Source organism: Accipiter gentilis, chromosome Z, assembly GCF_929443795.1.
Source record: "Accipiter gentilis chromosome Z, bAccGen1.1, whole genome shotgun sequence".
NCBI classification, from domain to species: Eukaryota; Metazoa; Chordata; class Aves; order Accipitriformes; family Accipitridae; genus Astur; species Astur gentilis.
Window position 1 is genome coordinate 33,961,175 of NC_064919.1, and position 22,686 is coordinate 33,983,860.

General features: G+C 41.9%; 2 protein-coding genes across 3 annotated transcripts in view; one reads left to right on the top strand and one right to left on the bottom strand.

The window, feature by feature from the left end:
* The window catches only part of SLC26A1 (solute carrier family 26 member 1), a 35,083-nt gene extending 23,593 nt beyond the window's left edge, over positions 1-11,490 (top strand). Inside the window, exons 6-7 of the mRNA XM_049796320.1 lie at positions 7,971-8,621; positions 9,970-11,490. Coding sequence (XP_049652277.1) covers positions 7,971-8,621; positions 9,970-11,490 — 2,172 coding nt within the window. The remainder of the gene's footprint in view (positions 1-7,970; positions 8,622-9,969) is intronic.
* The window catches only part of IDUA (alpha-L-iduronidase), a 48,750-nt gene extending 27,210 nt beyond the window's left edge, over positions 1-21,540 (bottom strand). Inside the window, exons 1-2 of one of the 2 annotated variants that reach the window (XM_049796340.1) lie at positions 21,406-21,540; positions 18,091-18,213 (exon numbers count right to left, since the gene is read on the bottom strand). In XM_049796340.1, the coding sequence (XP_049652297.1) occupies positions 18,091-18,213; positions 21,406-21,527 (245 nt within the window). In that variant the 5' untranslated portion in view covers positions 21,528-21,540. Of the gene's footprint in view, positions 1-18,090; positions 18,232-21,405 lie in introns of both variants that reach the window. The other variant, XM_049796339.1, reaches the window with a different exon arrangement.
* Between the last annotated feature and the right edge of the window lie 1,146 nt (positions 21,541-22,686).

A 22,686-nucleotide genomic window follows, 5' to 3' on the forward strand; every position in this document is an offset into this window, starting at 1 on the left:
CACCTTTCTGTGCTGGGATAAAAGATGATGTTGGAACTTGGCCCTCTGTAGACATGCTTGTGCACTGCACCTGGCTGCAAGCACTCCTGCTGGCAGGGAAGGAGGAACCATCTTTGTTTATCCAGCAACACAGCCTTTTTCAGGCCTCACACTTCCCATCTCAAATTCTTATTGCATGCATGTTCATGTTCTTCCTTGGCTGAGAAACATACACATCTCCTCATCCCTTAGCTTGTAGGCCAACTGAATGCAGTTTCTGTGAGTCCTGGCCTTGTGCCCAATCTGTTAATCTACACTGCCTAGTAACCATTAAACATTATCCATCACCTTTGTTGAGAGGAGGAGACGGATAGGTCTGCACCTATTGAAAGACCTAAGGTAACAGAGAAGGGACTTGGTTATTTATATACCTCACAAAGAATGAACAGAAAGTCAGTCTTTGTCCTGCTGATTTGCCTATGTTTTACAGTCTTTGATTTACACAGAAGCAACAGAGGTCTTGTGATCTGAATGCACTGATGTGTAGGAATGGAACTCTGACCTCCAGCAGTCCCATCCAATGTGCTGAGCAGAACAGTACTTATTCCAGCCTGCAAAATGCACAAATCTCAGTGCAGAATAGAACTAGAGTTCTATTCTTACACCTTGAATATGTGAAATCAAAAGCTGTATGAGGATGCATAAACCAGATCAAATCTCAGATGAGAAGCAGCTTCAAAGGTCAGAGATGTGCTAGCCTGAACTCAGCATAATTTTTGGATCAGTGTTAGTTAATTAATAATCCTATGCACTATTTAAACTCAAATCCTCAGAGAATCCTGCATATATATCCAAGTTTTCAGAGCAGTACAAGTGACAACACACTACCAAGCTGCAAGCTCAAGATTCTATAGCTACCCATTCTTCCCTTGAGGAATATTGAGCTAATAATTATTCTTTATGCAAATAGAGCAATGCTTGACTGAAGACTTTCATTCATTCCAACGTGCAAAACCAGAGCTGAACATTCCTGTCAAAAAGCTATCCAGGTAAGAGATTTGCCTCCCTGCCATACCTCTGAACTCAGGTGTTATTTGTTCTTTGCCTGTTTTCAAAGGTGCAAAACTGCCTCTTTTCAGTTATTTTGCACACTGGTGTTGCTTTTTCAGTTTTGTCATTATTCTGTTCTTCATAAATACTGCTTACAAGGTAGATACTGGGCAAAGGTTGTAAAACATGTAGTCATCTACAATTGTATGGAATTAATCTTTTCTGCAAACCCTGGTCTAAGAGTTCAAGACCAGCCATTTGGCTAGTTTTTATATGCACTTAAGTAAAGTGGCCTATATGAAGCTTATCTAGTTCTCAAAGTATTACATTTTTATTAAAACTGAGCATTTTCTTAGTGATTAAATCTCAAAGAGCATTTCCAAAATATTGTCCTTATTGCGTGTAGTAAACCCAAGATACCAGGGAAGGTAACAGGAAAGAACATGAGAATGGGGTATCAATTTGTTTTTCTCTACAACAGCTTAATGTGACTAGACAAAGTCCAGCAAAACCACAAGGCAGAAAACATAGCTTAGTGTTTAGCTAAGCTATGTTTTGGATGACTAAGGTCTTGGAAAACTGTCTTGAAAGATTTTTTTAAAAAAACAGACTTTCACTTTGGACCAGCTACCTTTCCAAAAGCAGGAAGTCTGATTTTTAGGAATGCTCTTTGTCCCCACAGAAAATATCTTTTTAATGGTCATGTCCAGAAGAATAACACTGTCTTGCCTTTGAGTGCATGCCAATATTTTGACTGGCCTGTTCTGGAACCCCTGAACAAAGCCAGTTCCTGGAGAACCAGTGAAACTATTTGATCATTATTTCCAAGGTCTGATCATTCTCAAATATGATGTGATGGGCCAGCCTTAATAACAGCTGCTGGTTGACTGTGTGAGTTCTATTGTAGCCTGCTCATCACCTCTGGGATTGTTACAAGTCAGTGGCTGTTATCTTACTCACTGGGACACTAGACTGAGAATCCTTGGGAAAATATTAATTGAATCACAGTTGCTGGTGGATGCAGACATTTGAAAAAGAGCCTAACTTGCCTTGGAAATCATAGATCAACTTATAGTTGGAAGGAGAAGTTGTGAATTGGAGATCTTAATTGGAAACACACAAATCTAAAAGATTGCTTGACTCAAAGTAACTCCTTAGTATAGTAATGTTAATTTGTAGATGACTTAGACTAACGTTCTGGCTTTCCTGACTCACAGAGACCAGTAAACTGTAGTATTTTTTCCTCTCTCACTTTTGGATGAGCATCATGTTGAAACTCAACAGGAAAATGCTTTGAAGCCTCAGTATGTTCTCCAGATACAGTAAAAAACTAACTAAGCCCATCAAGTTTCACATTATTTCCCTAAAGAGCACTGTGATGTTCTTTGCCTGTAGGCTGTAAGCTTGCTAAGTCAGTGTTTAAATAAATGGTTTTGGTTGCTGGCAACTTGCTTAAGTCTGCTTCCAAGTACATCTAGGTCCTGGTGCTCTAAAGCTGAAAATACAATAGCTTATACAAGACAGAAAGAAATGTTCATTTCACTTGTTCTGTTTTGTCACTTGATCCTTTCTAACACTCATAGGTTATGTTGACATTTCTAAGTAATTCTGCACAAAAAAAGCAGATTAATAAATCAAAGCAGTAGGTGTTGAAGCAGTATTACATTATATGCATTTCAGGGGATTTGATTTCAGACTACTCAGGCCCCACAGACTAAATGTCCTCACCACATCTGTTCAAATCTGTCCAAAGAACAATTGCTGGCTCAGGTTTTTATGCCACCATAAAGGGTCGGAGTATAGTGGGATGGAGCTTCTGGATACTTTCCTCTGGAAAAAGTCTGGTTTGTAAGGCAACATGCCTCTGTGCATTGAATCGATGCACTGTAAATGAGGCTAACCAGGGATTTTTTTCAGAACTGTGTTATGCTCAAAACCAGAACAGTAATGTAGTTATAGCCATTAGAGACCAAGAGAGGTTTCTTACAGGCAGAAAAGGTTGCTGATATGAAAGATGAGTAACATGAACAGTTTAACACCTACAAGTGTTTAAATCAAATGCTTAGCTAAACTGACGTTTCTCATGTTTTTCTGTGATTTATGCAACAAAAATACAATGAAACTTCAGATGATAAATACAAAACCTGTTCTACCCACATTAGTTTTCAGCTGATTTTTCATAGGTCAAACATGGAGAAAACTGTAAGCATCACATGGATCAAACTATATAAAGGTCTCTATCCTAACTTACACTTGCAATCACTATTTAAGCAAGAGCGACTGATTCTAGTATAGAATTGTGATACGCTGTCTGACTTCTGCCCCAAAGAGAGCATTTAAGAGATCTCTTAGCATAGAGAGGCAGGCTCACAGAGGCAGGTTACTGTGCCTACTCCCTCTTGGGCATTCTAGAGATACAGCTTCAGATTTTCTGGTGGACAATCAGGATGGGGAGACAAAAGGATGCATCAGAATAAAGGTTTTAGGGGGTTGTGTTGTTTCACAAAGAACAACTCATCCAGCCAGAATGGTTACACGTATACCAGCAGAAACTGTTTGCCAAGGAATCTGCAAAGAGAAATCCCACTGAAAGTGTTGTGATAAATGTTTCCTCCCCTGCAGAGAGACTTTGTCAGGCCAGTGGCATGGTACAAAGACAGGAAGAAAGGTGGGACTAACGCCAGTTGGAAAGTCAGCCATTTGTTTGGCTTCAATGGTTCCTTGCTTTGTTTCTCTTTTTCACAAGACAAACTAAGTCACTGCATTTAACCTGAAAGAATAAGTGGTTCAGACAGAGGTTCTGCTCAAGCTGGGGCTGGGGGAGGGGGGAGGGCGTAAGCTTTTTGCTTTTGCTCATGCAGTCAAGGGCAACTTGAAAAAATTAACTGTGAAGATTCCAAACATCAAAATACAATTAAAAATAACCAAGACTACTTTTTGTTGTAATGATATGGATGATACATATGTATATGAGTGTGCATGCAAGTAACTTCCACTTGTATTAAACAGTTGAGAATGTTCTGATACCAAAGTCAAATGCAATGGGTAGATGTGTTCTATGCTATATGCTGCTTCATCTGCACATCCCTGCTAAGAACAGCTCTTTCGGCAAGTGATGGGAAGCCTTCACTTGAATAAAATGCAAACATTATGTTCTGTAGAGCTCTTGGGAGTGAGGGGTGCCTGAAAAGGGGGTTGTCCCTTTTCTTATAAACCACTTAGTATGGGCTGAGCTGAAAATGGGTCAATGTGGTGAGCCAGTAAAGGAACCTATTTACTGATACCCCTAAAGCTCCTGAATATTGCTTGAGTATTACCACTGTGGAAGGATGATGTTGTATCTCAGTGCCAGAATCAGAAGGCTGGGGTCTACCTATGTGCTCAGGAGTAGACAGATTTGCTCTCCACCCTCCTGTCTTTTGAGACGGCAAGAGCCTTGGAAGCTCCCAGCTCACTGGTAGTCTGCACAAATATACAGGGAATAGCATGCAGCCATGGTGGAATCCCATTTCTTCAGGTGAAGCAATTAAGTTGTTACTGAGCTATAGGCATCACAGCCTCAGAATTCTTGGGTTACAAGGCTGAAAAATGTTTTGCTGGTAACAACATCCCTTCCATTATTTGGTGTGGCTTTACTATGTTCTAAAAGCAACAACTAAACTCTAAACATTAACAGTGTCTGGAAACAATGACATCGTTTTAGAGCTGAGTGTTTTATAGCTAGCATGTTCATTTGACATGGATTCTGAAAACTTACCTAGCAGAATAAATGCTTATTTATAGGAAGGAAACCCTTCTTTTCAGGAGAAAAAAGAATCGAAGAAAATGACCTCCTGTCAGCATTTGGCTGTGTTTTAGCTTGAAGAAATTTATTGCACCAGGAAGGTTTTTTTGACCTGTGTCTAAAATGCATCAAAACTGCTGAAAAGATACATGCTTTACCACACTAGCTTTTCTTTTTTGTTGTTGGCTTTTACAAAAAGCTACTATTCTGATTATCCAGTAAGGCAGTACAGCTGAGATATAGTATTAAATTATCATTCATACACAAGATCTCTTAACAGATTTCCAGAGAAATTATATTTGAATAATCTTATATATTAAAAACTATTATCATCCCTCAGGAAGCTGCACAAACAATGCATATGTATGAATTTTAATGTGGTTTTTTTTGTAAATACAAATTTACTTGCAAGTAAATGGTGTGAGTTTAGAGAAAGGCAGACAGCAACTGTACAATTAAATATATGAGCCTAGTGTACAGAAGCCAATGAAATCTTTTTTATGTAGCCTATCAAAAGCACTCATTGGATATTGAACTGCCCACTAGCTTTTAAGCATGTAGAACAAGGACACTGTATTTATTTCTTGGCTGTCTGAATTCACTTGGCTGTAAGAAGTGGGTGGCATTCAAACAGGACTTGCTGTCCTCATGCACAAGCCTCTCATTCTCCAACTAATCTAGGTAAGACAGGAAGTGTTGGGGTTTTGCATCTTAAAAATTAGTGTCTTTATTACAGTTGCTAGCATTCTGTATTTGGTAAACTTTAATCATATGCTCTTAAGTATTTCTCTTGGTGTTGTAACTTCTTTTATCTTTTCTCTCACCTTTGCATTCTAACAAAGACTAGATCCAACCCATTTCCTGTCCAAGCAGATCTTGCCTAGCATAACCACACAGTACATTAGAGTCTAAAGTAAATTTGGCATTACTGATAAAAAATAGCCATCAGTCTTTCTAAATAATTACATTAAATTGTAATTAGTTTTCCCTTATGATGGAAATAAACCTTACTTACAAACATAAAGAAACTTATACAGTGGGAGCTAACAACTATTTAACTATTTAATTGGGTTGGGTAGAAATCTACTGATTTTTTGAAATATATTTAGACTACTCTGCAGGTCATTTTCAACTTGGACAATCAGTCCACACATCTCTAATAATAATCTCTTTTCTCCCTTTTACCCAATTATTAACAACATACCTGTGACACTTAAACATCCTGTTTCAAATTATGGTTAAACTTTGCATGGCCTTAGAAATCATGCTGTGTCATTTAAAAGAATACCTGGCAACTTGTTTAAGACTTTTGCACTAGCTACAGATACATATCTTCTTATTGTTTTCAATTTGCTGGCAAAAGGTATTTGTTAAAATCTTGAAAAAAAATTGTAAGTAGGACAGACAGAAGACTTTATAACAAGCCTCTCTCTATTTGGAGTGCTACGGATCAAAAGCTTACACGCTGTTGGTAATCTATTCTTTTGCTTATCAAGTATGCTTCCAGTTGGACTCATAAGCCCTTTGTTTTTTCTCAGCTTAGAATTCTACACTTTAACTAGGTGCTACCAAACATTAACAAATCAAAATATTCTTCTTAACAACAAAAAAAGTACGAAATTTACACACAGAATGATGACTTCTGTCACTAGACTCTAAACTTACCATTAACTGTTAAAACCATTAAAATATACCAACAGAATATTGGGCCAGTGAGTGTACTTCAAGTTTTAGGAAGCTGATGGGTATGGCTTCTGCCTCTAGATACTGAAAGAAGAAAGAAACAGCTTTTACTTGTAAGTGAAGACAAGCTTTGACATTATATTGCAATGTCATAGCTGGCACCAAAAAGCTTTGTTGCAGAGATCCTGGCTGTTTATGGCACTGGGAAAGGCTGGGCATGAGAAGTTGTTCTTTCCTAGAGATTCTGCATACTGTTGTACTAGTACATACTCTCTTCTTCTAGGTCAATATAAATCATTCCTTATCTCCCAGTACTTACATATGGGCATCCACTCTTGTAAGTCTCTTGTTTCTTTCTACTGCAAACCAGAAGCCAAGATTTGCCACTTGGCAGTCTGACATTTTCCACCTTCCTGCTCCTATCTTTACTTTTAAACTGTTTACGATAGGGCACTTACATGTTTTGCCTCTGAGTCATGTCCCCCCCTACCCCCAAATGATTTATGAATGCACTATGCTAATTTCAACTTAATTTGACAATTGAGTAAAAATGCAGAGATTGAGTTTGGTAAAAACAGTTGTGTTTATAGATACAAGAGACACCAAAAGCACCTCCATCTGGAGAATACAAATTGTCCCAGTCTTTATGTATCAGAAAACGGGTATGCAGGAGAACCATAGGAAACATTGCTGTGTTTGTTCTGCTGTCCACAGAATTATTTGTTATATCTTATTCCCTGGAGAGAAAAGCTAGGGTAACTATGGTTTTAAAGCTGAAAATATTAACATGTAGCACCCTTCTGAGATGGTAACAGACTCCATCATTGTGCATGGTTCATATGTTGCCAAAGTGGTATTTGTGAGGATATGCTTATTAATTAATGGAAGTTGCACATCAAAACAATCTACAATTCAACAGGTTCATGTTATGTAGCAGCTTCTAAGAGTCCATCAATGGTTTGTGTACAAATTTTTGCATAAGACTAAATGGTTGCTCACCAGAAAACTCTGCTTTACAGGTTCTACTAGCAAAATTTTTCTCCTGCGCATTGAGGACAGTGACAGATCACTATACCATATGTCAGTTCCATATCAATGACTACAAGATGCACTATTAGAAAAACCATAGCCTACCTCACTAGTAAGCATATATTTCACACCATCAAGTGCTGCCTCTATTCACAGAGACCTCTATGATGGAGCATTCAGAAGAGCTGATGGAAATATTTGTTGTACAAAGAAATGACTAATTTAACTCCATTTTTCCTTAGTAAAACAAGCTGGATTCAAGAATGGGCTCAATCTGCAGATTTATTTCTTAGTGTTATGTGTCACTGGAGCCCTGTGGTAGTGTTTTTGTTGGGATGATACTTCCTTAAAGGCACAATCAGGTGACAAACTTTCAGTGTTAACTATCTGTGCTAAAAAATCCTTCACGAACTGCAACCTAACAGCTGTTTTCATCACACTGCAGGAACACATACATGAAGTAAGCACTGAGACAATGGAAAGACCACTTGAGGCTACCAGAATGGAAACCAGCACCTCTTCCTGCTTTCTCATGGAAAGAAAGACTCATGTTAAGATTAATAGGAAAGAAGTCATGCTAGCTAAGCTGAGGAAGAGCTGTTCCTGCACCCCAAAGAAGCTAAAGAACTTTGTCATGGACTTTCTTCCTGTTTTACGATGGCTTCCCAAGTACCAGTGCAAAGAGTATATTTGGGGGGACGTTATGTCTGGGTTAGTGATTGGGATCATTTTGGTGCCCCAAGCAATTGCATACTCACTGCTGGCAGGTCTGAAGCCCATTTATAGTCTTTACACATCATTCTTTGCCAACATCATCTATTTCTTAATGGGTACATCCCGTCATGTCTCAGTTGGCATTTTCAGCTTGATAAGCTTAATGGTAGGACAAGTTGTGGACCGAGAACTTCTCTTGGCTGGGTTTGATTTGAATGATGATGCCCCACCAGCCTTGGGTCATGGCTCTCTGCAGAATGACAGTCAGTCCAACACAACTGCCTTCAACCTTACAATCGCAGGGATGAATGCTGAGTGTGGAAAAGAATGCTATGCTATTGGCATTGCTACAGCCTTGACATTTGTGGCTGGAGTGTATCAGGTAAGTGGTTACTGACATTCAGAGGCAAGGTATGAAGTTCTTAAAGCTTCTTTGCATGACCTAAGCTTTGGTTTAACTCTCTTTCAATGAGAGATACAGCATCAGTTCAGCTGAATGGCCTTGGACTGTTTATTCCAGGAAGCCTAACTGTAGGCACCTCAAAGAAAGCATGAGGTAGGCAGTTTTCTTAGCTACTAGCAAGCACAGGTAAAACAAGAGTTTTCTGCAAGACCATTAACATTGTTTTGATACTCTACTGCCTCTTGGCCTTGCTGCTCTCATGGGACCATGAATCCAATACAGATCTTACCATAATGGAAATTCCCAGGTAGCTGTGTACTTCAACAATGAAGAAATAATTCTGTTTCCCTAGGTACTTTAAAAAAGGTGCAGACCCACTCATCTACTTCTAAGCAGGTTCAGAATGTGCTGCTCAGTCTTTTGCTAGTGGGTACTATGTTCTACCAAACTGCTGTCTAAAGGTAATTTAGAAGCAGAAAGGACAAGAGGTGAAACAGACTGACTAACATACTTTTCAGACAATGGCTGTGCTGGACTTTTTGAGACTTACTAATATGCTGCCCATCACAAGCATATCAAGAGAACACAGAAGGAAGCATGATGAACATACTTACCCATTAATTGTATATATATAAACTAGGAAAGAGCTAGCTATCTTCCTGTTTACTAAGAAATTTCAGGTCACATTTATGAACAACAAAATGCCCTGGTGCAGCTATATTTTCTAAAGCCATCAAAGGAAGGAGAAGCAACTAGTTAAGGACAGTATCCTGGGATCTGGGGAAGTTTGTGAGCTCTGACCCTAGGCATGCCACAAAGGCTGTTTGTGCTCCACTTTCCCTTCTGTTCACAGGTCTAAAATTTAAGCTGTTTAATATGACAGTGCCACTAAAGTAGGGGTGTTAGCTGTTGTTATTCAAGTTCTGTTTATAAAGCAATGGCAATAAGTTTTACCTTTATTCACTTTAAGACATGAAAAAAGAAAATTGGCTTTCGTATAACAGAAGCATTTTTGGATCCACTGCTCTTTTGCGTGGGAAGTAAAATTCAGAGAAGCCACTTCAGCAGACTCACTTCAGACCAATGTTTGATTGACCCTGTCTCAAACTCCTCATTCACCACTTGATTTTGTAGTATCCTACAACAGTAAAAGGAATCACACATATTAAAAGCAGACTGGAAACATCAAAGGATAATTCATGTTTTAAGATTCCAATAGCCAAAAGCTATCTGCCTCCAGCTAGTTCTCTCCCACCTGTACTTAATTATTCACAGCACCATTTAAGGCTTTTTTTTTTTTTTTTTTTTCTTTTCTGTGTCTCCTCAGGTTCTAATGGGAATCTTTCGTCTGGGTTTCGTATCTATGTACCTATCTGAGTCTGTACTAGATGGCTTTGCAACTGGTGCCTCCTTAACCATTTTAACAGCTCAAGTGAAGTATCTGATTGGAATAAAAATCCCACGTAGCCAAGGGCATGGGATGCTTGTTATTACCTGGATTAACATTTTCCGGAACATTTCTCAGGCTAACCTTTGTGATGTCATCACAAGTGCCATTTGTATCGTGGTGCTGGCCACTGCTAAGGAACTGGGAGATCGGTATAAGCATAAGCTGAAATTTCCTCTTCCCACAGAGCTGGTAGTTATTGTTGTGGCAACACTGGTGTCACACTACGGGAAGCTAAACGAAGTGTATGCATCCAGTGTTTCTGGAGCTATTCCAACAGGATTTATTCCCCCCAAGGTACCACATTTCAACTTAATGCTGCGAGTCGCTGTAGATGCTTTGCCTCTTGCCATAGTCAGCTTTGTCTTCACTGTATCCCTTTCAGAAATGTGTGCAAAGAAATATGCTTACACCATCCAAGCCAATCAGGAAATGTTTGCTGTGGGGTTCTGCAACATCATTCCTTCATTCTTCCACTCTTTTGCGACCAGCGCAGCTCTAGCAAAAACACTCGTCAAAACATCTACAGGCTGCCAGACTCAAGTCTCTGGAGTAATTAGTGCAATGGTGGTTTTGCTGGTGCTGCTTTTCTTGGCACCTCTCTTCTACTCCTTGCAGAAGTGTGTCCTGGCTTGTATCATCATTGTCAGCCTCCGAGGAGCCCTAAGGAAGTTCCGAGATGTGCCAGCACGGTACCATGTGAATAAGGTGGACACACTTGTTTGGGTTGTTACCATGTCGGCCTCTGCCTTGATCAGCACAGAAATAGGGCTGTTAGTTGGCATTGTTTTCTCCATGTTATGCATCATTGTTCGAACACAGCGGCCACGGACAGCCCTGCTTGGTCAGATCCAAGACACCAGCTTTTATGAGGATGACTTAGAATATGAAAATCTCTCTTCTGTTCCAAAGGTCAAAATATTCCGTTTTGAGGCCCCACTTTACTATGCAAATAGAAACTACTTCCTAAAGTCTCTGTACAGATTGACTAACTTAGATCCTAACCTAGAAGCTGCTAGAAGGAAGAAATACGAGAAGAAGGAAAAGCAGCATCTGAAAAAGGGAGGTGACACAACTGCTAATGGACTGGGCATCAGAGACACCACTCTGCAACTAGTTCCTAAGCAAATTGATTTCCAAGCCCTTGTTGTAGATTGCTCTTCCATCTCATTTTTGGACACCACTGGAGTTAATACTCTAAAGGAAATCCTGAAAGACTACAAGGACTTAAACATTTCTGTTCTCCTGGCTTGCTGCAATCCCTCAGTGATAGACTCTCTGAAAAGAGGAGGTTACTTTGGGAAAGATTTTGGAAGTATGCAGGAAATGCTTTTCTACAGTATACATAATGCTGTGCGGTTTGCAAAAGACCAAAAGCTTCCAGCAGATTGCTCAGTTTAATCCCATGTCTTCCCTGATGACTCACTACAGAAGTGACAGACGGGGAGGGGTAGTTTGCAATAATTAAATTATCAGACACACTGTTGGCTGTGTACAACAATGGGCCTACAAGCCATTCTCCCCTGAAGAGCTCTACTGTTTGTCAGATGCCACACAGAACAGCCACTGGGGATGCAGTCCAGGACCAGGATGGAACAGGTTGGATTATGACCTGCACCTTCACTTTAAAATACAGGTGATGTGCAATAGGGCAGTTTGGGATTGACTTTCTCCTTGTGCCATGATCACCCAACATACACGTCGTATGACTGTTGTGCTAGAAAGTCTGCCCAGTGCCAGCTGACTCTCCCAGTGGTTTAATGGCTGGTTTGTGTTAAGAGGGTTAAGCCACCTCCATGAAAATGCAATCAATCTAGCACCTTGGACACATAATGGTTTAAATTCTGGCTTGAAGGCCCTGCCCCTTCCATCATTCTAGGTGTGCTCCTAAACAACTCCCACTGCCTGCATACAAAAAAAATGTGTAAAATATTGTGGAATGTAGCATGTCTCTCCACGCTGATTACATAGGCGTAGTGACACAACCTGCCACGGAGAAGAAACCATGATCCGTCACAGGTTCCTCTCAAAACTATCATTTCCAAAAATTATCCCTGGTGTCACCTGTGTTATTGGTTTCCATCTGTGGTAATTAGTTACTGAATGTTACCCTAATGATGCTGGAAGAAATATGACTCTGATGCACAATTTTATAACTAGTAAGTCGATAAACAGGATTAAGAAAAATGAATGGCTTTAACTGGCAGTCATACAGTCACCCAGGTAGTTGTACCATCCTGTAAAAATAAGTTGCCTCTGGTGGGCGGATGCAACTCCAATTCAGGGACATATAAGGACCATCAAACATAAAATCTGAGAACTTTGATGCAGCACAGCATTTACCTCCTGCAACTGCCTGCCTAGGCGCAAAGACAATCAGGAGAAAAGAGGGTAGGATGGGAAGGTAAATCTGTAATCTGCCTAGAAGGGGAGTGATGGGTCACTCAGAACTGCCTGGCTGGTCTTCTCTGACACAATGCTAATGAAAATTTACAGTAGCATACCCGGACCAAGTAAAGGAAGTAATGCTTTTAAGTTGTGTAACCCTATATGCTGGAAAAATTCCACCACTGTTTGTACATACTACAGACATTTTGGTGGTGGGTTTTTTTCCTCCTATCATATTATTCTTTGATTTGAGGTCCACTAAACCATGTTTTCCAGGGCTGGGTTACCTTCTATAACAATTTGCATTAATTGCTGTTCATTCTGCTTTGTGTCAAATGATAACCCCAGAGTCAGTTGTGTTGTTATATATGCATGGTCTGTCTTTACAAATAAGCACAGATTTAGATTTTGATTGTAACACAGCTAGTACCCAGTGTTCTGCCCCATGGCACTGGCAGAATATCCTCTCTCATACTCAAGCTTATAATTACCTGCACGAAAGGTAGGGCAGCTGCCCTGTCTTTCTCTCCTTATTCATGGCTGGTTCACACACAGCACCAAGCCTGGAAGGAAATTCTATCACAGCTGTGCCTCCTACAATTACCAGACTCTAGAAACAGGTTCCGTGTATGCAGAAGCCATTTCTCCACTGTGCCATTTAAAAAAAAAAAGTCAGGTCAACACATCATGTGACTTGCTTATTTCAACTTTTCAGGTCACTGAATGAAAGAACACTCAAACTGAGGTTCTCCAGGTGCCCCAGAGCCTGTCTGGCTCTCAAGAGCAAGTATTTTATTAAAGAAAAAGCAGTGCATTCCCAAAAGGCAAAATAAAAAAATGTCTTCACAGGGACTGAGAATAGCACAATTAGGTAAGTGATTAAATGATAACATTTTCATGCACTCATTATAAAAAAGCATATCAGCTACACACTGTTAGTACTGCCCAAGCAGTAAAACCTGACAGAAATGTCTGTCAAGAGATTAAAGGATTGACCATTGGCAGAATTTTCCTGCCATAAAACAATTTAATCACCTTATTCTTTAAATTGCTGACTTGGTATGACTTGCTTCTTTCTGTCATAAAATCAAATGGGCAGAGACCAAGGACAAAGTATTGCTTGGCATCTGCTTTTCTTTGTAACCATTTTTCATGAGGGAGTACCTCTTTTAAGGTCCTTCCAGGGCCTAGCATGAGGAAGTGGGTTTACATGAGTTACTGCCAGACAATATCAATATAGATAGTCTTAGGCTGTTGTGCCAAAGCAAGCTGTCATTGGAAGTCAAATAAAATTGTTTCAGTACAGAAGAACACACACCCCAGCAATCTAGACTTCTTTTAACTTTATGGGTCAAGCTACCAGCCTAGAACATAAAGGAAAAAATGCAAAAAAAATAGCCTTAATTCTAGATGAATCTCATTTTAAAAGAAAAAAAGAAAAAAAAGAAAGAGATTCTAATGGAAGGTGTGTCCTTGCAACAGTCTCTGGAGAAAAATTAAGAGAAGCTGCCCTTCTCTTATCCAGCAGGCTGAGAAATTAGTCAAAAGTCTCTTTTTCACCCTATTTATTGTAAGAATGGCACCGAAGGATACCTAAGCAAAGAAACTTGGCTATGCATAAGAGGCACGGTAAGCTTTAAGACTTTTACTAGGAAGAAACTATTGACCAGAAGACACCATGAGAACAATTTTCTGTTTCAGTTTCATTGGCAGAGCTGGCTCATGATCAAAGTGTTGAGCTGGACAATGTCAAACACAGCAAGGGAACAGCTTTTAGTGCTATGATGTAGCGATGCTGGGAGACTGTAAATTATTGCTAAGGAGTATGTAAAAGTAGCTAAAAAAACAAGCCTTTTTCTGGCACATTTATGTTTCCTATACTGCGTTACACCAAGATTAAGGGTATGAAGACTGAAAATGTTAAAAACTGCTGATTCTCTTCTGTCCTGTTCTACCATGAATCGGGTACTGTGACTTGGAGAGAAGCTGGGGATGGGCTTCTAATTCCAGCTAGGTTAATATTAATGTTGAAATAAAATCATTATATGTCTTTTAGGAAATGTTATATCTATCATGTAGATTGACTATATTTTTGTTCACTGTGGTGCCTTGTATAAATCACATATCCAACAAACTTTAGTGCTGCTACACAAGAAGAGGAAAGGGTTCTTAACTTGTGGACTGTGTGGGTCCCATGGCACTGGGCAAAGAGTTGGGAGTCTTCACCTCAAACTCTCCTGTTGACTAGTGCAGCACGGCCAGAATGTGTGGTCTAGGTGTCAAAATGGCTGTATTTATTGGCACTGGTAACTAAGAACCAGTGGACTGTCCAGTCCATGAAAGACATGTTAGATTCCCTCATAACCATGCATATTCCTGTGTCACATGACCTAGAGACAAATATGTGCTTCTGGTTGGAAAATAAAACTAGCAGTTCTTTGAAAACAGTTTGCCTCATGGTATCCTTTAATGGGTGGTGAAATAACAGGATAACTTGGAATAAAGAAAAACATAAGAGGTGGTTTGCTGTCTTAGGAAAGGGTTAAAATATTGGGATGCACTCGGCATTGGGGGATTGGAAGACATAATGAGAAAGACCATTACAGAAGTGAGAAGGGGAAGGTGGCAGACTTTTATTTGAGCACATCTGCTTCTTGAGAGGAACATTTATGGAACCTTTTTAGAGATAGGACAACTGTGAGGAAAAGCAATGCCTGTATCTGTCAGCCTTTCACAGTGGTGGTATCGCCTAGTCCTCTGTTTTCTGTAACTGTTCCTCTTCACTCAAGTACCCACCATCTACCATCACCTTCCAAGAAGTCTTCTCAACCACCAACCCCATGACATAACACAGTTTTGCTGTTACAAGGTTCTCACTCTAAACCTCTTTCCATCCTGGAAATTGCTGGTTCAGGAAGAGAATTGCACATGCACAGAATTCAGCATGAGCACTGAACTCCTGTTCAGACTTGCATTCTTGCCCGTTGCTTCTTTCAATCCCAACGTTTGTCTGCAGGCTCCATGCTCTCTCCCTTTCCAAACCATTGCTGCCACTCAGTCTACTGGCTGTCCTTCCATAACTTAAATGTCTTCTTGTTTTTGACAAATGCTGATTTTTGCAAAATGAGCGGTTTCAGCTTGGTTCTAAACAAGTAGCGAAGTTTCTAATTGCTGCATGTCAAAGCTGGGTTAAATATTGAGACTAGTGGGTTAGAATCCTACCCTTGAGGCACTACAGCTTTCCTGGGACTTCTTGCCTGACTGCTAAGTTTCTATGCTCCCAGAATTTTGATTGCATCAAGGACTCAGTGCCTCACTCCCTACAAAGGCTGAGTGGAATCCATGACAGATGCATTCCTTTCCCTCAATCATTTGGAAAGCCCAGTCCAACACATCGCACAGCTGAGACAGGCTGCCAGGAGGCCTTTTGGCCTCTAAGTGTAGATGTAGCTACTTTCTTTTCAAAGGTACTCACTGTTTTTTCTGTAAGTCAGTTGGTTACAGAAACCTGAAAGAGCCAAGTCATCTCTCAGGACAAACCCCTAAGACAGGGACTCCAGCGATGGTGACCAGTGACAGTTGTCCTTGCCCCTGCTGGAGCTGGGTCACTGCAAGAGTGAGTACAAAACCTATAGCCCAGTAAGAGAAGGAGACACAGCACAGGAAAGGGTGTTTACTGGGACGCTTCCACAGGGAAAGATGGGAGGGAGAAGCTGTGTTACCTGCTATATTCACAGATGGACTAACATACAGAGGCAGCTCTGGCATTAAGATGCAATACTCACCTGTGTGCAGGACCTCCGAACACCTTCCCAAACAAACCTAAATACACAAGCACACCTTAAAACCTAGGAAGAAAATTTCTCCTGTTTCTAATGTACACCCTGAAACCCACTACTCCTCTGCTCACATCCCATTTCTGGAGTTTGTGCTCTCCTTCCCCTTGTTGCTTCCCAAGACTTAAAACTGGTAAATTCCCATCCTCCTGTGTCTGGGACAGCAGATGCAGTAATGATGTGAATATGCTCATTGTAAATTGTAATGATTGTAAATATGCTCAGCTCAGCAACAGCCTGAGCCAGGCAGAACTTTAAGAGCTATTACAACTTTTGATGGGGTTCTTATGGTTTGTCTTTCCTCACAGATCAATCACTCCTGTTCTAGGCATCTGTATTCGGTTCTTTCCACTGGGCATGAGTCTGTTTAAGCTGAGTTAAATGGGACTTGAAAGGCAAGGAATTCCAGTGTTGTTCTGACATATATTTCCCTAGAACTAGAAATGCTATTATGCATATGAATCCTTTGGAAGAGGGTATTAACTGGTATTAACTAAAGTCACCCTGTTTTAGTTGTCACTACCTGTCACTTGATGCCACACACAGGTGGGTTCAGGATGCAAAAAGAAACTCCCAAGTTAAGCAGAAGGAAGATAGCAATAGTAATAAAAGAGCAGCAGCTTTCATTTGGACATTTCAATGAGTCAGGCTTGTTTTAAGCTTTGTGGGACTTCTTTTGCTATATCATGTCTTCTAAATTAAAGGACACAAAAGTAAGCCATCTTTCTAGTCCCCCAGCACTGCTCTTAGAACAGCTAATGGTTAGCAAACCACGTAACAGGATGGGTGAGAAGTCTTGTTTGGGACAGTATTGCCACATGAAATGCTTTGGTAAGGAATGGACTGAATTTATGCCTATTCCATCCCATTCCTGGCTTTTGCCAAAGACTCATCTAGCCTGGAAAGGGAGCGTAACACTGTGACCTGCATATTAAAAGCAGACCTACAGCCAGGGGGAGCTCTAGGTACCCATGTGGACAGCCGGGATGTGGACAGGAGCTGAAGTCTCAAGGTCTGGCTTCTCCCAGCAGTTCTTCTCAGAACTGAGTAGTTGCTTGTGTTACCACACTAAGACCAAAGTCTGCTAGACTTGAAGGAACAGCAGTGATAACACCCAGTATGACCCTTGAAAACAGTCAGAATGACTGTTGCCTGGCATCCAGCTGAGAGCTCTCTCCATAACACTGGGCGTAGATGACCTGAATGCAAAGCAGAACTCTTCCTTGCTTAAGGAACCATTGGAGACTCCTCCAGAACTCTCTTTTCAAGGTTGTGCCAAGCAGTATTTTAGAAAGGATGCACCCAGTTCAAAAAAGCTGCACTAGAACCTTGTACATGCAATGGTCCATGAAACCTCTGCTAGCCTGAGGACTCTCCGGAGGTCATGGTACAACTGGGAATCAAGATGCTGACGCCTGGACATGCCAGCAGAGGAGAAGTGGAATGACTGTAGCATATGACCCAAGATGGTCTTGGTAAAACTTGACCAGCACACCCAGAAGACTCTTTAGATGAAAGGAAATCTTAAACTGCTCCTTCACCTATTTTTAGGATGTAATGCACACAGGTTAGCCCCATCTTTCTCAATACAAGCTCTCTCTGTCTTACTCTTATCTACCCCAAAATTGATTCCCTTCCATTGGCACTTACCTGACTTCCAAGGAAGCAAAGAAATGCCCAGCTTGCAATTATACTAAGATAAATGTCAAAATGAGCACCTGTTGGACACTTTAATGTGTCACATTTTTCTGGATTTTGACTTGAGGTGTTTGCTTACCTGAGGGCAACTAATTCCAGTAACCAGTGAATTCGAACTTGTTCAATGCCGCCATGCGGAACAGAAGAAATGTAGGCAAGGTTCATCTCTTGGTCTTTGCTCAGGTCAAATAGGTCAGCACGGCTGTGAGGTAAAGGAGGGCTTCAGGAAAGGAGGGACAGAAAATCAAAAACACATTCCAACATTAACTAGCAGCTCCACTGGGTATCCAAAGATCCCTACACTAAGTCCCTATACCACCTGCAAAATCCTCCCTGGCATGAGAAGCACTGGCTAACATAAGATGAAAGCAAAATGGAGTTGCAGGTTATTTGGGACTAACTGGCTACACATGTAGTTTGGCGAAGCAGAACACAACTCGGGTGCATCTCATTGCCATGCTCAAAAGAAAGTATTACAAGCAGTCATTGCTGCACAGACAGCAACATCAGGCAGCAGTGGCCTGAAGAAGACATACAATGACAGTCATCTTGTCTCTGAGTAACTAATGTCTTTTAGGCTTTGGAGTGGAAGTCAGACTTGCTGAGGTCTGTAGTAAGACAAATATGGGCTTGATCTTCCCGCTGAAGTCTATGCAATGACATCAACTCTTGCTCTGCTGTGGAAGCCTCACTTGTTAGAAGCAGAATTAAACCTCAGAGCTTCCACATTCTTTGGCCATGTTCAATTCACCCCTAAGCATAAGGAAGCACAGGAGTATGTGACTTGAGGTTTCTATCCTTGATGCTGTAAGCAGTTTAACCTGCTCACAGCTATACAGCAATGATCATGTTAACATGACTTTGGCAACTACTTATTGCACTGCAATTAACATAACACTGGGGCAAATTTCTGCTGCCTCTATCTCCACAGATAAATAGCTCCAAGATGATCTCACTCCCACCCTCCCATGATTCAGAAACTTAGAACGCTGCCCAGTTCACTGAGTTTGGGCAACCTTAGAGACTCTCATTAAACCTCCTGGTAATGTGCAAATTCTGAGTGTTAAAGCATTTGTATTACAAGAAAGATAAAATAACGTTGTCCCCAAGGTTTGGTAAAATATTTCCACGTGTCTTCACACTGCAAAGAGAGATGACTTGTGCTCTAACTACAGACTGTATATTAACTGTGTAAGTGAAAAAGCTTTGCCTTGCTGTGATCTGTCTTCTCTGATGGGTGGATCAGCTCTGTGCTGATTGTAACGATGTGGGGAAGAGTCAGACTGTCATCCTCTCCTCTGTGCCCCTCCACATACACATCCTACCTCCAAGGACCCCATTGAATGAACCTGCTACTATATAGCCATCTGTGCACAAAGTAGGAAAAGCCTGACCCCACCTAGTCAAGAACTTGATGCAACTTTTGTCTTAGCTAAGACACTGCCTATCTATTACCCCATCACCTGCATCCTTATTTGGAAGTGCAAGTCTTGACACAGATTACATCCTTGTACTTCATACAAATTAGCCAGCACACGTGAACTCCTCTGTGCAACTTCACTTAAAATCATCCCCCTGAGATTTCTTCAAGTTGCACAAGTGAGACTGCAAAGTTACTGATTCTACTCTTACTAAAAATGTATCAGCCATTTGGGTCTTTTTAATTGTTCCAGTTGATAAGGACAATGTTAACTGTTGTTTTTTGAAGGAGTGTGTTACTACTACTATGAGATTCAAACTCACTTCAGTTCAAGCAGTGGCAAAGATGGAAGTCAAGGCATAAAGCATTCACATATTTTTGCTTAGTCCACACTGAATAAACACTCTGAACTTCACTCTGCTAGAGAGAAATCTAGCAGAAACCATCGCGAGATACAAAAGAAAGCCGATAGAACAGTTGGGTTTGTCAGTATCTGCCCTTTCCTGTTCTGAGTGGACAGTGCCCATCCCAGAGAACATCAAGCCTTGCATTCTCCCAGGCTTTTTCAACTGCTGATCCACAGCTGTGTATTTGCCCAACTGTCTGAAACTGTGATGCAGAAAAGAAGTTTTAACAACTGGAACCCAGCTGTCTCACAGGATGAGCTTTCAAGGGAGCTGGGATCCTACAGCTTGAGAAATACCAGTGTTGGCCAGGTGTTACAACTGAGTAGTTGCTGACCCATGGAGAGCCTCTCCCTCTGCTATTGCTCCTCTGGCTTCCCCTCACATGCTTTCCATGTTTGTAGCTTTACAAAGTTTCACACAGTTAAAATCATGGGTGTTTCTTGGGCTGCAGTTTAAATGGGCAAAACATACTATATTTTAGGGCGGTTTTTCATTAATGTTTCCTAATATTGCAATTAAAATTAAAAACCAAAACAGTAAAAGAAAAAAAAAATACAGAAAGCCCAAACATTTCTCTTCATCAGAATGTATTTTTGGTCCTGATCTGTTTTCTCACCAACATGGAAAACTAATGGAAAATTCTTCAAGTTTTGCTTTAGACTACCTTTATGCATCACACAAAAAAAAATGCACAAATTCCTTTTTGTCCAAAGCACACACTGCTGATTCCATCCCTTTTGCATCTCTTTTTCCCACAACTGTTATTTAATCTACTGTATGCCAAAATGAAGGAGGTCATAATGAGTTTAGAGCAAGACACAAACATGGCTGAGGAACATACCACCTCTTGCTTTTGAGCCTGCGAGAAGCCTTCACGTATCTCACAAAACTTGAAGCCTGTTCAACCCCAGTTAGCTCAGCAAGACTGGACTTTCTCCAAGAAGCAAAGCACTACCAGGATATCAAGCAGTGGAGCTGGGATTTATGCATGCTCCCGCCCATCCCCCTGACTTAGCTCAACCTGACTCGCTGGCCACATTAGGAAGATGGTGCGTGTTGAAAGTGTCTTGGAAGAAGAACAAACTCCTAGAACAAACAGGCAGGGAAGTTTTGTCATGGCCTATTTAGGGACTGTGACAATGGAAACACTGAAAAGGAACAGGAATGAGTTCTCCTGAGTATGAGCAGATATGCTGTGCTAGGGAAGAGGAAGGACTCCACGTATCCGAGGGCCCTGGAGGCAAGAGAGCAAGTCAGAGAGGGGATGTCGACTGGCCCTATCTTCTGATCCGCTTTGTTTACACTGACTGGCCACGTCCCACGACCAGCTCCAGGCAGGTAACACCCAACGGGCTAAGCAGCAACAGGCAGCAAGGTGCTGGGCTCTCCGACCCCACCGCAGCAGGCCCGGAAAAGCCCAAGTTCCTCCAGAAAAGCCGTGTCCTCACACCCTGGGGATCCTCTGCTTGAGGAGGGCTAGGGGCAGCCGCCTCTCACCCCCGCCTGCTTCTCGCCAGCGGTGCGTGACCTACCGCCGGGCGCCGGCCGCAGGGTTCTGCGCGCTTACCAGAAGCCAGTGCTCCTCCAGAAGTGCTCCAGGGGCCGCTGGGCTCGCCGGACATCCACGTACGCCACGTACGCCGCGCAGCCCGCGCCCAGCTGCACGGCCAGCCAGAGCAGCAGCCCCATGGCGGCACGAGGAGCCGAGCCCAGCCGCGCGACACCGGCGCCCGCTACCGACGCAGCACGGACGCGACGCCAGGCGCACGCCCCCGCGCGCGCGCCCCCACGGGCTCCCGCCGGCCCTGTGGTGAGGGTAGGTAGTGCGCTTCAGGAAGCGCAGGTCAGGTAATTCGGACGGTAAACGTCTCCACCGGGAGCCCAGGCGTCTCGTACTTTGTTGTTCTGGCGCAGCTACCGACCAGGAGTTAGTTACTTCCCTGAAGTTGCTGCACGGCGTGCAGTTATTGCCGTTGCATTTCTCTTACACACCACATGAGGGAAGTATACTCTTACGCGTGCTCTGTGTTGACAAACCTGTAGGGAAGAGTGTAGTACTATGTAGTAGTGCCGGTGACCGAAACAGCCTTCCCCGAAAGAACATATTGGCAGGATTGAAACTTACGTCCGTTTTTTCAGTGTAAGCATATTTATTGTTCTCAGTATGGCAAAGAGCTTTAAATGCACTTTGTAATATTATAGAGAGGCTGTAGATTGACTTGCTAAATGCTTATGTCTTATGACGTGTATCCGAGGACTGGGTTTTCCACGGGGGTGGGACTCTTCCGAAGGATCCCTCTCTTTTATGCGTTGTACTGCCTTCGGGAATCTTGTCAAGCCTTGCCAACTAGAAGGAGAATGTGGGGAATTGGGCCTCCCTTCCACATCCCCAAATATCACAGTAGCATCTCATTTTGTGTTAGTTAGTTCTGATTAATTGGGTGGATGGGGTTCTTAAGTCTGGTTTCCGGTAGAGGCTTTGGATTTAGCAAGGGAAATCGTGGGCCCCTGTAACTGTGCCCACACCAGGGAAACTGCAGAGAGCTGCCAGGCAAAGAGCTGGGCTGCAGATGATCTCCACCAAGAGAACAAAGTGACAACTGTGTTCATGGAAATCAAGGCTATCAGTCCCAGTGCAGCAACCAGTATTTGCCACCCCAAAAGCTCTGGTATTTCAGCCCCTTTCACCAAAGCTCCCCCTGAAGCAGTTGTGCCAGAGCTAGCAGGGGGGATGTCAGACAGCTATTTACTCCTCAGCTCAAGAATATTGCAACTAGGAGAGGATTCTGCACAAGTAAGTTTATCCCATGTATAATCCTGCTTGAGCCATGAGGTTTCCTGTCTCAAA